This window comes from Myxocyprinus asiaticus, chromosome 45 (assembly GCF_019703515.2).
Source record: "Myxocyprinus asiaticus isolate MX2 ecotype Aquarium Trade chromosome 45, UBuf_Myxa_2, whole genome shotgun sequence".
Lineage (NCBI taxonomy): Eukaryota > Metazoa > Chordata > Actinopteri > Cypriniformes > Catostomidae > Myxocyprinus > Myxocyprinus asiaticus.
The window spans coordinates 12,773,897-12,790,295 of record NC_059388.1 but is presented as its reverse complement, the minus strand read 5'-3'; the positions used below and the strand labels follow the sequence as shown (position 1 = coordinate 12,790,295).

At 46.8% G+C, this 16,399-nt stretch overlaps 1 protein-coding gene and 1 long non-coding RNA gene across 5 annotated transcripts in view; both read left to right on the top strand.

The window, feature by feature from the left end:
- LOC127434920 (uncharacterized) overlaps positions 1–16,399 on the top strand; it is a 75,842-nt gene that overhangs the window by 22,271 nt on the left and 37,172 nt on the right. The window contains exons 12-22 of the mRNA XM_051687978.1: positions 7,711–7,872; positions 9,054–9,166; positions 9,919–10,205; positions 10,353–10,471; positions 11,305–11,893; positions 12,042–12,190; positions 12,616–13,222; positions 13,506–13,614; positions 13,828–13,860; positions 13,948–14,000; positions 14,182–14,398. Of these exons, the coding sequence (XP_051543938.1) occupies positions 7,711–7,872; positions 9,054–9,166; positions 9,919–10,205; positions 10,353–10,471; positions 11,305–11,893; positions 12,042–12,190; positions 12,616–13,222; positions 13,506–13,614; positions 13,828–13,860; positions 13,948–14,000; positions 14,182–14,398 (2,438 nt within the window). The remainder of the gene's footprint in view (positions 1–7,710; positions 7,873–9,053; positions 9,167–9,918; positions 10,206–10,352; positions 10,472–11,304; positions 11,894–12,041; positions 12,191–12,615; positions 13,223–13,505; positions 13,615–13,827; positions 13,861–13,947; positions 14,001–14,181; positions 14,399–16,399) is intronic.
- Positions 5,227–15,324, top strand: LOC127435440 (uncharacterized). 4 transcript variants are annotated; one of them, XR_007896199.1, is made up of 9 exons: positions 5,227–8,944; positions 9,132–9,222; positions 9,898–10,205; positions 10,353–10,655; positions 10,981–12,190; positions 12,408–13,170; positions 13,506–13,860; positions 14,226–14,398; positions 14,492–15,324. It is a non-coding gene; the product is annotated as an uncharacterized LOC127435440 (long non-coding RNA). The 4 variants fall into 4 exon arrangements; XR_007896201.1 differs by having other exon boundaries at positions 14,182–14,398; XR_007896198.1 differs by having other exon boundaries at positions 13,506–14,398.

The following is a 16,399-nucleotide window of genomic DNA, read 5'->3' as shown; positions in this document are numbered from 1 at the left end:
GCAAAACATATGTCCATGCCCATGAGGAGGCCATGCCTCTAGTTGAGTGTGCTTTAACACCAATTGGGCAAGTCTTACCCTGCGACTCATAAGCCGGGGTAATTGCATCAACAATCCAGTGAGAGAGCCTTTGCTTGGAGACAGACATTCCTTTTGTGCGTACTCCATAGCATATAAAGAGCTGATCAGACAGTCTGAACTGGCAAGTATGCTCAACATGTGCATGTAGTGCCCGTACAGGTCATAACAATGCAATGATTGTTCCTCATCCGAATTAAATGGAGGAGGGAAGAAGGCCTGAAGGTGAACCACCTGCACTTTGATGAACGTGGTTAGGATCTTGGGTACATAGCCTTTCCTGGGTTTTACAGTGGCTCTTGAAAGACCAGGGCCAAACTCCAGACATGAATTGTCGACTGATAGTGAATGCAGTTCACAGACGCGTTTTACTGAGGCCAGAGCCAACTGTAGTGTGGTCTTAACGGAGAGCATGCGCAGTTCAACAGAGTCCAAAGGCTTGAAGGGGAGCCCTGCAAGAGCTTTTAGGACTAAAGTTAAGTTAACTTTTTGATTAAATCATGCTGGCCTATAGAGGCACCGGCTTCATGTGCATGATACGCAGATATAGTTGCCACATACACTTTGAGCATTGATGGGGTGAGTCCTGCATCTAATCGCCCTTAAAGAAATATTAGAATTTTACACCAATCATTGAACACCTTCCATTTTAGTGTGTAGAGGCATCTCATGGACGGTGCTCCGGCTTGTAAAATGGTGTTCATGACTGAACGTGTCAGTTCTAGTGTGTGCAGTGCGCCCTGTTCAGAGGCCACACATGCAGGTTCCACAGCTGGGGCTGGGGATGCCAGATTGTGCCTCGCGCCTGAGAGGAGATCCCTCCTCAGTGGTATTTCCCATGGTGAGCAAGCTGTACAGCATCTCTATCATTTCCGGAAGCCATGGCTGTTTGGGCCATTTTGGCGCAACTAATAGAACCGTTTCCATGTCCTCTCGGACTTTGCATATGACAGGCAAACCGGGGGAAATGTATATTTGCATGTGCCACGCCCTCCTCGCACCTGTCCAGGTGCCGAAAGTCAGGCATCCATTGCACACCGCCCTGAAACTTGTGTTGGAAGCATCCATGGTCACCACTTTCTGCCTGACAACTTGGGACTTCGAGTACCAGAGGGGACAGTGGGTATTCTCCACTGAGGCAAATAGATTGATTTCTGTTTTGCCAGATATTTCCCAAATCCTCAATATAGTTTGAGGGTGAAATCTCCTAAATTCCACCTTGGCAGTTTATATATGAAACAACTGTCATGTTGTCTGAGCGAACCAGGACATGACAGTTTGATATTTCTGATTGAAAAGCCTTTAAGGCTAGAAATACAGCTGATAGCTTTAGGCGCCGCATGACAACTTGCCCCAGCGCGACACCTCGCTGGTAAAACGCAGGAGCTGTCCATGGTGCTAAAGCAGCTATACAGCGGAGGGATACTGTATATTGATGCGCATGCACCCTTGGTGCCAAGCACGTCATGGCACACGGCACTTGAGCCAGCACTGAAGAGGTCTCATGTGTAAGAAACTAATGGAATGCCATCGCCACAAATCCCAATGCTTCCTGAAACAGTTTCAGTGGAAGTGTTCTCCCCTGTTTGTACTGAGGCGGACACTGCAGAATGGCTGAAGCAGTACGTCTCTGTGCTGGCATAATAGAGCCTCTGATTGTGCCAGGAACAGCCAATTGTCAAGGTAGTTCAAGATGCGTACACCGCTCAGTCTCAGAGGAGCGAGAACCGCATCGATGCACTTCGTGAATGTGCGAGGAGCCAGAGACAGTCCAAAGGGTAGGACTTTGAATTGATACGCTGTTTCAGATACGCGAGTCTCAAAAACATCCTGTGATGTCGTACAATTTGGATATGAAAGTACACATCCTTCAGATCTATCGACACAAACCAGTCGTGTGGGCGTACATGCGATAAGATCCGTTTCTGAGTATTCATTTTGAATGGGCACTTTATAAGTGCGCGATTTAAATGTCTCAGATCCAGGATTGGCCGAAGCCCACCGTCTTTCTTTGGAACAAGAAAATAACGGCTGTAAAACCATTTTTGTGCTTGACAATTTGGCACAATCTCTATTGCATTTTTCACAATACTGTATATTTCGGCTCGTAACACTGGCGCGTCTTTGGATGAAACCGTGGAAGATAGAACGCCGTTGAAACAGGGTGGCCGGTGTGTAAAATTGGATTGTATAACCAAGTTTGATAATTTTTGCACCCATTCTGAAATACCCATTAGGGCTCGCCACGCATCCGTGTAACGGGACCGAGAGCATTTAGTTTGCTCACTGTATGATATGATGCGACGCTCACTATAGGGAAGCAGTTACGCATAATGTGTGTGCTTTGAAGAGGAAAAAGGGGCTCTTTATGGAGAATGTGTGAGCATCTCATGCATTTGCAATGAATGCTGTATTCTTTTTTGCACTTGTTGCATTTTTTATTGCATTTATTTTAGTGCAAGACACAGAAACAACATTTTGAACAATATTGTGAACAACAATATTCCTTTCCCAACAAACAATAGTGGGGAGATGGGGAACAGTGTTTTGTGTTGAGCCTTTTTTGGAGTAACCGCGGACTCTACTTTCCGCTTCAAAGGGTTGTGCCCATCAGGAGTGCTTTTGCTGCGCGTGCTGATACACAGGTGCCGGTGAGGCAGCAGGTATGGGGCTTTTAGTCGGGCGCTGGCTCGAAACAGAGCGAGGGCAAACCGGCTGTGATATACTCCGTTTGGGCATAAAGTGTCTCATAGCCTGTGACTGCTGCTGAATCGTGACGTAACGCTCAGCAAACTTATTCACAGAGCCACCATAGAGGCCGGCTGGAGACACTGGAGCATCCAACAGAGTGGCTTTTTCCTTATCACTCATTTCTGTGAGGGTCAGCCATATACGTCGATCCAGAACTGCCAGGTTGACCATGGACTTGCTGATGGCCTGCGCAGTGACTTTCGTGGTATGCAGTGCTAAATCTGTAGTGGTGTGGAGCTCTTTGAATATCTCTGGATCGAAGCCGTGCTCGTCCATTTGCCTGAGGAGCTTGGCTTGAAATTTCTGGCGCACCGCCGTTGTGTGGAGTGCTGATCCAGCTTGTTCTGCTGCTGAGTAAGCTTTTCCCGCCAGTGCAGACATTTGTCGACACAGTTTGGAAGGATGTATGGGGCGTGACTTCCACGCTCTGTTACTCGCTGGGCAGAGGTGTGCCACTTTAATAACCGTTTTCTTCCCCGTGATCCACATTAAAGAGGATGGTGTCACTGCGCGAGCGCGCCATATAAGGTTGCACGCCATGACTTGGATAGTTCATTATGAACTTCGGGGAAGAATTTGCGGGACACTGCCGTTTGACGGCGTCCGGACTGCTGGAACCATTCATTCAGGCGAGACTGTTCAGGTTCCTCTGGGGGAGACCACTCAGGGTGAAGCTCTTCGACTGCCCTTATAAGGATGCGGAGCATCTCCCTGTCAGTGGTGCATGCACATCCCTCGCCCTGCATGAGCGAAGCGTCTTGAGACTCATGCACTCACAGTGAAGGCAGTCTGTCTCCATGAGAGCTGACTCTGCATGGGCGTGGCCCAGACAGTAAACGCAGCTCTCATGCTGATCTGACGGCGGGATGTGCCTCTCGCACAAAGAACACTTACGAAACGACATCTTTAAAAAGACGCGAACACGTAAGTGACTCTTTTAGATATATAAATATATAAATTAATATATATTTATATTTATATCACACAGTATACAATACACCATATACAATTGCTTTGTAAGGATACACAAACCCTGCCAAAGCGCTACGGAGAATCAGGATGCTGAGGCCCGTTCACCAGCGAAGCATCAATCGGCGAAGCGGTGTGATGTTCACCGCCTCACCTCGATGTTCAGTGTTCCACTGCAGGGGAACGGAAAGTTTTTACCTCGAAGATTCCGCCCGCTGACTTGTGTATATTGACGCCGAAGGTAGAGGGCTTCTAGACAAGAGATGATCGCTGTGTTTGTGTTTGTGCACCTGTTTTTATAGCAGACAGTTTTGCGGCAAAACAGGAGGGGCTCAAAAACCATAGCCAATATTAGAATATTGCCGTTATTATAGAGAGGTTTCAACTAGGTCGTGAAGGCACTCCCCATATGCGTAACTATGCAAAGTCAAGTGTACTGAGTCGTAAAGGAAACTGAAAAGAGACACAAGCAGTGTATCTATCAACCACAAATAATATAATATTGAGCAACAGCCGTCTGAGTTGCATTGGAGTGACGTCATCTCCCCTCTTCGAATGATTGGCTAGAGGAGGAGCTGTCGATCAAGAACTAGTGGACCAATAGGGACACAAAATGCCCCCTGATTTACATGAAACTCTACTCACAAGTTTTGGAAAACCAAGCACAGAACTTGGAAACAAAAGCAAAGAAAAATACAGCGTAAGCGTACAAAACAAATTGTCAGAGAGCACAAAAAAAAAAAAAACCTGTAATATAACCAAGGAAAACATGATTTTGTTTGCAATTCTGATGACTTTGCTTTACATTTTTTTTTTTGCAGCATATTTGAAATCTGTTTATATACTTTTGATTCATGCTTGTTATTTTTTGATCTGCGCTTATTATTTTGATCTGCGCTTTTTATTTATTTTTGCGCTTATTATTTTTTTTATCTGCGCTTATTATTTTTTGATTCACTCTTATTATTTTGATTCATGCTTATTATTTCCGCAATACTTTTGAAGGGATTTTGATCCCATACATACAGTAAATATAGTGTGAGAGATCAATTCATTTCAAAATATTCTTGGCTGTAAGATGTTATGCGAATAAAGCAAATGTCTAGGTTACTGTTGTAACCCCCGTTCCCTGATGGAGGGAACAAGATATTGTGTCGATGTAGTGACACTAGGGGTCGCCCTTGGGAGCCCCAAACACCTCTGATGTTTAAGAAAAGGCCAATGAAAACTGGCGAATGGAATTTGCATGCCACTCCACCGGACATACGGGTATAAAAGGAGCTGGTGTGCAACCACTCATTCAGGTTTATGCTGAGGAGCCGAGACAGAGTCCCGGCGATCACAGCGGGTAGTTCAGTGTCGTAGCAGGAGGGACACAACATCTCGTTCCTTCCATCAGGGAATGGGGGTTACAACAGTAACCTAGACGTTCCCTATATGTCACTCACTCGACGTTGTGTCGATGTAGTGATACTAGGGGTCCCTATATGAAACACCATAATCAGCTGAACTGTGTTACATGGATTGGCGGTGCAGGTGCAGGCAGGCCACTGCGTGCCAAGTAAGAAGTGCACCGGCCCCATCGTAAACTTCCCAATGCCCCGTTCACATTGTATGGACCCTCGCCCCCCGAAAGCATAGGGGGTCAGACGTGCCCACAATGAGAACAGGCCGCACCAGCTGGTTCAGCCTTTTCTCTTCTTTCTTCTCCCGGAGAAAGAACTCACTTGATTCCAGCTGGGGCCAAAACGTATTCATGTCGGGGTAGGTCCGTGTCGCGGAGACCACACCCTGCTCGAAGGGGAGGTAATTGTGAGGAAATACGTCTCATGGGCTTACCGCTTCTTTATCGGCAGTATCGCATGTGGAGAAAGTCCCCGTGGCAGGTCCTACCCGGAGGGGATGGAGCTCTACAAACATGGCAACCAGTGGAAGAGGGGACTCTGCCCAAGGGGAGACAAGGGTCTACCATTAGGGAGACCGTACCATGGAAGATTACGTCATATGGGGTTACCGACAGGGAACCAATGCATATGGAGCACCTATCCCAGTACAGGGGATGACCTGAACAGGGCATACTGACACAAGTACTGGGCCTGGCATTGAATTCCTCCCCTGAATTTGCTTGCCGCAGGTGCTGAGGGAGGAATCCAGGGTTCATCGATCCCGGGAACTCACGTGGATGAAAGAGCACACGTCTTCCCCTCAGAAGGGGAAAGGCACTTGTGTGCCAATGGTACACCCGGCCAGCTGCCTACATCCTTACCTGTTTGTACCTACCAACACACGGGAATAAACTGGCTCAACCCGAAGATTATAAAATCTCACGAAGGTACTGGGTGTTGCCCAGCCTGCTGCCCTACAGATGTCTGTTAGAGAGGCACTGTTGGCCAAGGCCCAGGAGGAAGCTACGCTCCTGGTAGAGTGCACTCGTAGTCCCAAAGGGGACAGTGCACCCTGGGCCTGGTATGCCATCGCGATGGCATCCATAATCCAGTGGGCAATCCTCTGTTTGGAGAGAGCGTTCCCCTTCTGCTGTCCCCCTAAACAGACAAAGAGCTGCTTGGAGCATCTAAAGCTCTCTGTGCGGTCCAAATAGATACACAAAGCGCGTACCAGACACAGCAACGACAAGGCTGGGTCTTCCTCCTCCCGGGGCAGCGCTTGCAGGTTCACCACCTGATCTTTAAAAGGGGTAATGGGAACCTTGGGCACATAGCCTGGCCAGGGTCTCAGGATCACGTGAGAGTATGCTGGGCTGAACGATAGGCACATATCACTGTATGCATGCAGGTCCCCAACCCTCTTGATGGAGGTGAGCACAGTCAGGAGGGCCGTCTTCAAGGAGAGGGCTTTCAGCTCAACTGACTCTAAGGGCTCAAAAGGGGCTTTCTGTAGGCCCAGCAGGACCAAAGAGAGGTCCCATGAGGGAACGAGGTGCGGCCTGGGAGGATTCAACCTCCTTGCACCTCTAAGGAACCTGATGAACAGGTCGTGCTTCCCTAAATACTTACCATCCACTGCATCGTGGTGTGCTGCATAGCGGCTACATACACCTTCAAGGTGGAGGGGGACAGCCACCCTTCCAACCTCTCCTGCAGGAAGGAAAGCACCAACTCTGTGGGTCTTTGCCTCAGGAAGAACACCAATTCGTGAACAGATGCCACTTCAAGGCGTACAGTCGCCTGGTAGAGGGGACCCTGGCCTGAGTGATAGTGTCTACCACCATGGGTGGTAGGCCACTCAGATCTTCCACGTCCCATCCAAGGGCCAGACGTGGAGGTTCCAGAGGTCTGGTCGTGGGTGCCTGATTGTGCCTCGTCCCTGAGAAAGAAGGTCCTTCCTCAGGGGAATTTTCCAGGGAGGGGCTGTCGCGAGGAGCATGAGTTCCGAGAACCAAGCCTGGGTGGGCCAGTAGGGCGCTACCAACAGGACCTGTTCCTCGTTCTCCCTGACCTTGCACAATGTCTGTGCATATAGACTCACTGGGAGAAACTCAAGCCGAGGAGGGCCTCAGTCAGGGAATACCACAAATGGGAGGATTCCCAGGAGACAAACAGGTCTACCTGTGCCTCGCCAAATCGACTCCAAATCAGCCGGACCACCTGGGGGTGGAGCCTCCTCTGCATACCCAACGTAGGACTGGTCAGCGATGGGAGAGGAGGCTGAGCGTCCTCGTTTCCAGCCACAACCGCCTGTGCGTAGGTGTATGTGCATCACGGCCGGGTGTGTGGAGGTGGGAAATCCACACCTGCAATGCCCTGGCCATGAATGCTCGGTATGAGGCTGTCATAACCACAACTGCCCTTCGGGCGTGTGGCGAACTCAAAAAAGGGAACCAAGGATTCTTCCTCCGGCCCTCCACTGGGGGATGTGGCGCAAGTCTCCTCACCTCTGGGTCATCCATCTCAGGGGCGCTTAGAAGCCTTCCTGGGGTTCTTGGTCACGGACCGTGAGACGGGGGGCATCAACTTCCTGCGGGGAGCTGTACGCCAGGGCCGAGCTGTTGGCTCAGGCTGCAGTGGAGCCGATGTTGCCGCCGCAGGAGGATCGCCATGGCAATGGGCAGACAGGGTGCGTGATCTTGTACCATGCCGGGGCAAGATGAGCTGAATGGCCTCGGTTTGCTGCTTTATCGTTTGAAAACTGCTGCGCAAAGTCTTCGGTGTCGCCGAAAAGGCCAGCCTGGGAAATGGGGGCATCAAGGAAGCGAACCTTGTCGGCATCCCTCATCTCAACCAGGCTGAGCCAAAGGTGGCGCCCCTGGACCACCAACGTGGACATCGCCTGCCCAAGAGCCCGCGCTGTGACCTTCGTCGCCTGTAGGGTGAGGTCGGTCGCCGAGCGCAGCTCCTGAATTACTTCCGGGTCAGGACCACCCTCGTTCAGCTCTTTCAATGCCTTGGCCTGGTGGACCTGCAGGAGGGCCATGGCATGCAGAGCAGAGGCGGTACTGTAAAGGCACTGTAAGCCTTTGCCATCAGAGACGATGTAATCTTACAGGCCTTGGATGGGAGCCCAGGTGGTGGTGCTCTGCAGGCACAAGTGCACCGAGAGTGGTGAGAGCAGCAGAACTCGAAAGCCCGGTCCGGGCAGTGAAAGGTGCCCGCCACGACTTTGTGAGTTCTTCATGCATGGGACGTTCTCCGCACTTATCTGTGCGAGAGGGGGAGAAACCGCTGTGATGCGCCATGAAATCCAACAGCCGCGGAGATCGCTTGCTTTCTACAGAGGCGAATGGATTGGCAGTGGAATACATCAACACTGCTCAGCTCGAAGAAAAAATCTGAATGAGTGGTTGCACACCAGCTCCTTTTATACCCGTATGTCCGGGGGAGTGGCATGCAAGCCAATTTTCATTGGCCTTTTCTCAAACATCAGAGGTGTTTGGGGCTCCCAAGGGCGACCCCTAGTGTAACTACATCAACACAACATCGAGTGAGTGACAGATAGGGAACAAGCAAGTCAAAAATACTGTAAATTTGCATTCAGAATATTGAGAAACACTGATGAGTTTTGAGTGCCATGTTTGTTCTGAGCTCTACAGTGATACCAGCCGCTGTGTGTTGAGATGATATTGAAGATGAGAGTTTCTTCAGTCTGTCCAGTCAGGTGCTTCAACTGTTCTTCATTCTCTCTCTACCAGGTAGATGATCACTGCTGGATTTGCTGCACATTGTAACCACAGCATAAATCTGCATGCATCTTTATTAGCTTTTGCCTGTGAATAGAATCTCTATTTATGCTTATACCAGAGGAAGTCCTGGACAGACATGATGATAAAGGAATTTGATGCTAGTCTGTATATTGTGTTACTGATTCTCTTCACACAGCACCGTTTTGCTCAGTGTCAAATCATCAGCAGGTGGTACAGCTGAGAACTGGTGATCTAAACAGGAGATATTAAACTCTGCTCTGAGGAAGGTCAGAAACTCTACCTTTATGAAATCCTTCATCAGATTTTGCCATTTTGCTCTCATTACAATTAAAACATAACCAAATGAATATGTCTAAACTACATGTTTGGTTTATTTACGTAAATAGATTGAACTACAAGAGGATGGAACAAGTTATCTATCTATCTGTCTATCTATCTATCTATGTATCTATCATCATCAGTTGATCCATCCTACATTAATTTTTTCATTCATATATCCATCCATCCATCTGTCTGTCTGACCATCCATCCATCCATCCATCCATCCAATATGTCTGCCTGTCTATCTATCTGTCTTTTTTTCTAAGTACACACTTGTATGTATTGTATGATTTCTACACATTTCTACAAATTTCCACACGCATACCTGTTTAAATGTTGAGAGGTGTATTTTTGATGTAGTTGTCTTGATTAGGTTTTCAATGGGCAAAAATGATGTTCCCACCATTTTTCCAGATGATATATTTACTTATTACAGTATATCTGAAATTAAATATTTTACAAATGATGGCAGATCAGAAGATATTTGCACTTTTACTATTTAGAAAATCACAAAACAGCATGCTATCATGCCATCTAATCTTTAAACTCTATCATGTTTCAATTTTTTTTTTTTTGTTGAATGTCTTTCATATATAATCCCATATCTCTGTATGTTTCAGAGTCTCCTCATAAACCCACAGTGAAGTTGTATGTGAACAGATGGATGTGCAGAGTCATCAGGAGGTGTTGAAGGGGAGCTCAGTGAGTCTGTACTGCTCTGCTGAGACTCTCTGCTCCTCTCCTCCAGCAACTCTCACATGGAGCTCCACTCACAGACTACAGGAACAGCAGAGTCAAACTGAACTAATCTCTTATCTCAACTTCACTGCTACTCACCTTCAACATACAGTCACTTTCACCTGCACTATCACCTACCAGCTACAGGACAACAACAAAACAGCACACAACCTCACATTACATGTTACATGTAGGATCTTTAAATTGATTTAGCTAGTTTCAGTCATGATCTTATGGAATCATCATTATCATTATTGATAATGTTGTGGTGTCATTAGTTCTTTTCTCCACAAGACACCCTAAAATCATATCATTCTCTCTCTAACCCTTTTTTCAGATGCACACAAAATCTTTCTCTCATCCAGCTGTAACAGAGCTAATGTCACTGATGTGTGTTTATATGAGGTTGATGGGAATCCCTTTCCTAAACTGGAGTGGCGTCTATCTGGACGTCTTGTAATTAACTCTATAAACACGTTGATCAGTGAAGAGTGGTTGAGCAGAACAGTCTTGAGAAGCTCCATCACTCTACGTCACTCAGTTACACACACATCCACTCTGCAGTGATCCACCACCAACACTCATGGCAATGACAGCAAAGAATTTCAACTGAATCTCTTTTCTCAGCCTCAGAAGAAAGGTAAATCTGAATCTCCCATATAAAAAATTATTATAATTTTCTTAAGTGACACACTTCAGCAGTAAGTGAGAAGCTGTCAGGATGTGAAAAGAGCATTTTTCTATTCTGAAAAGTGTTTTTGGTTACCGAACAAAACCTAATGAAACATAGTGCACGTTATAGAACTCCTAAAAACAAAAACAAAAAGAGGATATTTTATAATGCATTAGATTAATATACTGTACATTAAATACATTATTTCTCATCGACATTTGTGGTTCCCCACATAATTATTTACTTAATTATTTCTACATTTTCATTACATTTTTAATGTATTGCTTGCTAGATGACAATCTTTTAATCTTCCTGATTGGAGCTGCTGTTGGTCACCCAGCTGGGCGCCCTTCATTGCTGTCATGCGGAACAGCTGAATGCCTCCAACGGGGCTTTGGAGGCCATGGCAGCCCGTCTCACGGAGCTTACATAACAGCTTCAACAGCTGCGGAGCACCCATGAGCCTGCTTCTCCAGCCGCTCCCTCTGCTCCTCCTGATGACCGGCCTGCCCTGCCGCAGTCTGAACCTTGCCTCAATCCTCCTGAGCCCTATAATGGTGAGCCATTATCCTGCTGATCATTTCTATCCCAGTGTTCTCAGGTTTTATCCCTCCAGCACTCTGCATTCCCCTCTGAGGCTTCCAAGGTGGCCTATGTCATCACCCTGCTGACTGGATGGGCCCATGAGTGGGGAACTGCAGTGTGGGATGCTCAGGCCTCCTTCTGTTCCAGTTTTACTTCATTTTCAGCTAATATGAAGAAGATCTTAGACTGTTCTCTCCGGGGCATGGAGGCCACTTGCCAGCTGTATGACATCAAACAGGGGGAGCATTCTGTCTCGGACTTCGCAATCGGATTTTCGCAATTGGACTTAGCGGCTTCTGGGGATTGGAACAAGGGTGCATTGTGGGATGCCTTCCTGTATGGGCTCACCGACCACATCCTTGATGAAATCTATGCCTTGGATCTACCACCACACTTTGAAGACCTGGTCAGCCTTGCTATAAGGGTGGACAACAAGCAAGCACTATGCCAGTGCCATCGTGCTTCTCGGCCCTTTGGTGCTTGGGCAGGACCCCAATGTTCTGGCTCTGCCTCTGCCTTTCCTGACCTACCTTCTGACTTTGAACCCATGGAGGCCGGCTGGACTCGGTTGGCAAAGGAGGAGAGTCAGCGACATCTTACTCTGGGACCGTATTGTGGAGGTTCTGGTCATTTTGTCAACACCTGCCCATAAAGGCGCTGCTCACCAGTAGTAAGGGGTGTTCTGGTGAGTGTGACTTCTGTGGATCCGACCCCTTCACGCACTCCATGCCATACTGCATTGTGATAATCTTCAACACCCCTGCTTAGTCTACATCGACTCAGGGGCTGAGGGTAACTTCATTGACTCTTCATTGGCCAGACATTTGGGTCTTCCAGTAACAGATCTGGATTTTTCTCTGGATGCTAGCGGTCTGAGTGGCCAACCCCTGAAGAGAGTTACCCAAGCCTCCATCCTGGTGAGTCTTTTGGTTTCTGGCAATCATGTAGAGAAAATTGTGCTTTACCTAATCAGTTTCCTATCTACCCCTATCATTTTGGGGAATCCCTGATTAGTAAAGCACAATCCTCATATTTCTTGGGCGGAGGGTTCCATTTATTCTTGGAGCCCTTCTTGCTTTGAAAATTGTCTTGGTTCGTCACCATCTCCTGTCTCCACTTCTCCTGTTTTTCAAGTCAATCCTGCAGATCTTTCTGGTGTTCCAGCAGTTAACCATGACCTGCGAGGGGTGTTCAGTCCGTCTCTGACTGCGTCTCTTCCTCCGCATCGCCCCTATGATTGTGCCATATATCTGCTGCCTGGTGCTTCTCCACACCGAGCCAGCTTTATTCCTTGTCGGACTTGGAATGAGAGGTCATGGAGAAATAAATTGAGGAGTTTCAGGTAGCCGGACTCATTCACCCCTCCTCATCGTCAGTGGGTGCAGGTTTCTTCTACGTGGAGAAGAAGGATGGTTCGCTTCGGCACTGCATTGACTATCAAGGGCTGAACAACATGACCATCAAAAACAGGTATCCCCTACCACTCATGTCTACAGCCTTTGAGCTGTTGCAGGGAGTGGCCATCTTCACGAAATTGGACCTGCGCAACGCTTACCACTTGGTATGCATAAGGGAGAGGGATGAGTGGAAGTTTAATATACCCACAGGACACTTTGAGTACCTGGTTATGCCCTTTGGATTGACTAATGCCCCGGCCATCTTCCAAGCTCTTGTGAATGACGTGTTGAGAGATATGGTAAATTACTTTGTCTTTGTGTATCTGGATGACATACTGATCTTCTCCCAGTCTCTCCAAGAACACACACAGCACATCCGCCAGGTCCTCCAGAGGCTGCTTGAGAACCAACTCTTGGAGAAGTGTCAGTTCCATGCACGGTCGGTTCCGTTCTTGGAGTTTTTTGTCTCCACTAAGGGAATTCAAGTGGATCCTGATAAGGTGAGGGCTGTATCCAGTTGGCCAACCCCAGACTCTCGCAAGTCACTGCAGAGTTTCCTGGGGATTTCCAACTTTTATAGATGTTTTATTAAGAATAACAGCCAAGTTGCTGCACCTCTGACTGATCTTACCTCCACCAGAACTCAGTTTCAGTGGTCGCTGCTGGCTCAAGCAGCATTTGATAACCTTAAAACCTTGTTCTTATTTTTTCTGACCCGGCTTGTCACTTTGTGGTGGAGGTAGATGCGTTGGAGGTGGGAGTTGGAGCAGCCCTATCACAACAATCCCCTCATGATAATTTGACTCACCCTTGTGCCTTGTGCTCATCCCTCCAGAGATGGTGGTGGCGGCAGTGTCGTGGGAGATCGAGGCTCGGGTCAGGAGAGTGGTTAGGACGGTCACCGCCCTGGAGGAGTGTCCAGAGGGTCTGCTGTTCATCCCTGTGTCAGTCTGACTGCCCGTCCTCCTATCTCTCCCACCCCGGCTAGCTGATGGGACCTATATAGTGTCCGGCGACTGTTGGATGTCAGAAGGAGGGGCTGGGATTTCCAGTACCTGGTGGACTGGAAGGGCAACAGACCAGGAGGAGAGATGTTGGCTCCCGGCCCGGGACATCCTGGATCCATCCCACATTGACAATTTCCACTGTTGTCACAGGTCGGCCACCCTGTGGCACTCCTGGGAGGGGAGGTACTGTTGTGTTTCTGGGGTGATATGCCAGTGAAATTGTTCTTTTGTCTTTTCTCTATGTTCCCTCATGTGCCTGTTTGTTTTCAGGTTCCATGTGCTCTCTCACCAGTTTCCTGTCTCGTTTTTTAACCCGTTCCCTTGTTTGCCTTGTTATCAATTCAGTATTTCCACCTGTCTCCCTCGTTACCCTTCTCATTTGTTCCCCTATATATTGTCCTCATGTTTTCAGTTCTGTGCCAGATCGTCATGTGTTCTCCTACAAGCTTTCCAGCCATCTGAACATCTTTCAGGTTAATTATGTTTTTCTCTGCCTTGTCTTAGTTGTCAGTCTGTTCCCAGACAATTTCTCCTCTGACTGCTTCCAGGCAGCTACAGGATCTTCACCTCCAAAGTCACGGCCCCTCTCCTCTGGTTTCCCAACCACCTGTTCTCTGCTGTGGAGTCACCTGCCTCTCTCCTGGGCCTCACTGCTTACCCTCAGCCCCTCACCCTACCCAGACCCCACCGGGCAATCCACTCGACTTGCCAGCCAGTTCAGGTTCACCGATCACCAGACCTTCCACTGTTTATTGTCTATAAACTGACCTGAATTGCACTAACCTGTTTGGATCCTCTCTCATTTGTGAACCAGATACTGACACAAAGGCAGAGAGCTCTGTAAAAGCTGTTGACCATCAGCACAACAGCAACATCTCATCAACTTTGATGGATTTCCAGAAAGATCAAACCAAACCAGACAGAGAGGCAAAGATCAGAGAAGTGTCCTCTCAGCCATCATAAGACACTACATATGTATGAAAATATCACCCATCCCAAGACTGTTCCCATAGGACCACAGTTGGTCATGAGTGCAGATGTAGTCACACACGAAGTGCTATCAAAGGAAAGTGACTAAGCTACTATAGCAGTCAGGTGAATTTTCTGACCTTTATGCACAAGTAAAAAAGCATTGCTGCCAAGACTGCTAGATCATCACGGTTCCCTCAAAATTCTTCATTGATTTTAAAAATCTTTCTTTCTCATTTAGAAAATGTTCAAATGGAATGAATGATCATGTTTCCATTTTAAGTAAAACATTTTTTAATTTAATTTAATTAAATTATTATGAATGATCAGTGCTGTGGGAATAATTTTATCCAAACATGTTTTGTTTAACTTTATCAAAGACCACAATCGAAGTAGTATGTGATTTTAAATCACACAGAAAGTTTCAAATCATTAATTTATTCAAGAGAAAAACATGAAGAAATGTAAAGATGTTTATTCACAGAAAGAATTTATTATACTGTATGTGTTCTTCATAATGTGTGAATAGCTAATTCATCTTTTTCTCACAGACTGTCTCTAAATTTCCTCTCATCTTCATCTAAACATAGTTTTTAGTGTACTTGAAACCTCATTGTAAATGTAAACCATTTATTTTTATTTATGCTTTAATATCAATAAAGTATCTACAGTACACAGCGTAAATGTGCACACCCCTTTTAAAACCTAACAAATTCTCACTTTACAAATAAGACATATTTTGGGTTCCTATGATATCATGATGGAAAAACAAAGGTTTATCAGTTACCAGTGAAACATGTTAATACTAAACAGGAATATATGATTTTCTTATCAAAATGATTAAAGGCATGTTACAAAAATGAATACGCCCTCCTGACAGTAACAAAATAAAATGTTATAAAATTTTCCTGGTGCTAATTAAGGGCAGTTGATCAGCAGATGAGTCTGTTCAAACAGCTGGAACTGTAACTTAAGCTATTGAATCACTGTCAGAATTAATGCTGAAAATAATTGCACCACATGGGAGAGAATTGTCAGGAGACTTGAGAAAGAAAATTACTAAATTGCACAAAAGAGGAAAAGGGTACAAGAGGATTAGGCAATCACTATAATTAAGTCAGAAAACAGTAGCAAAAGTGATACAGAATTTCAAAAAGTATGGACTTGTGTTAAGTTTCCTGAAATCTTCAGGGCGTCGTTGTAAGCTTTCACCTCGTGATGAGCGAATTTTTCTAAGAAAAGTGTGGGAGAATCACCAAGCTAGTGCCTCAGAGCTGGCAAAATCTGGGGAAAGACAAACTGGAGTGACTGTTTGATCTCACACAGTAAGACGCATCTTGCATAGAAGTGGAATGCATGGTAGAGAAGGCCCGTTTAGCCTCTGCCAAGGCCCATAATAGCTGCTTTTCCACTTACGGGCCAGTGCGGGCCAGGATTATCAACTGGCCAGCAGGGGCCAGTAGCCTTGGACCATGATCCGCAAGACCAAAATCGATCTGTGTTCCCACCATTGGGCCAATAACCCCACAGCGTTGCCCTAAAACCCACCCATAATACGCCGCTCCAGTGCCAACGTCACACACCCCGCCCATTTCATAAGCAAGAGGAAAGCTCAAGCTGAGGTATCATGATATCTAGTTATATAGAATATCGAGTTTATATCGAATGTAAACATTAGTTAGCTAGCAAGATAAGTTAGCGTTGACAACTCGCTGACTGTAACTGCCATGGTGTCCCGAGTGGTCTCTCCACT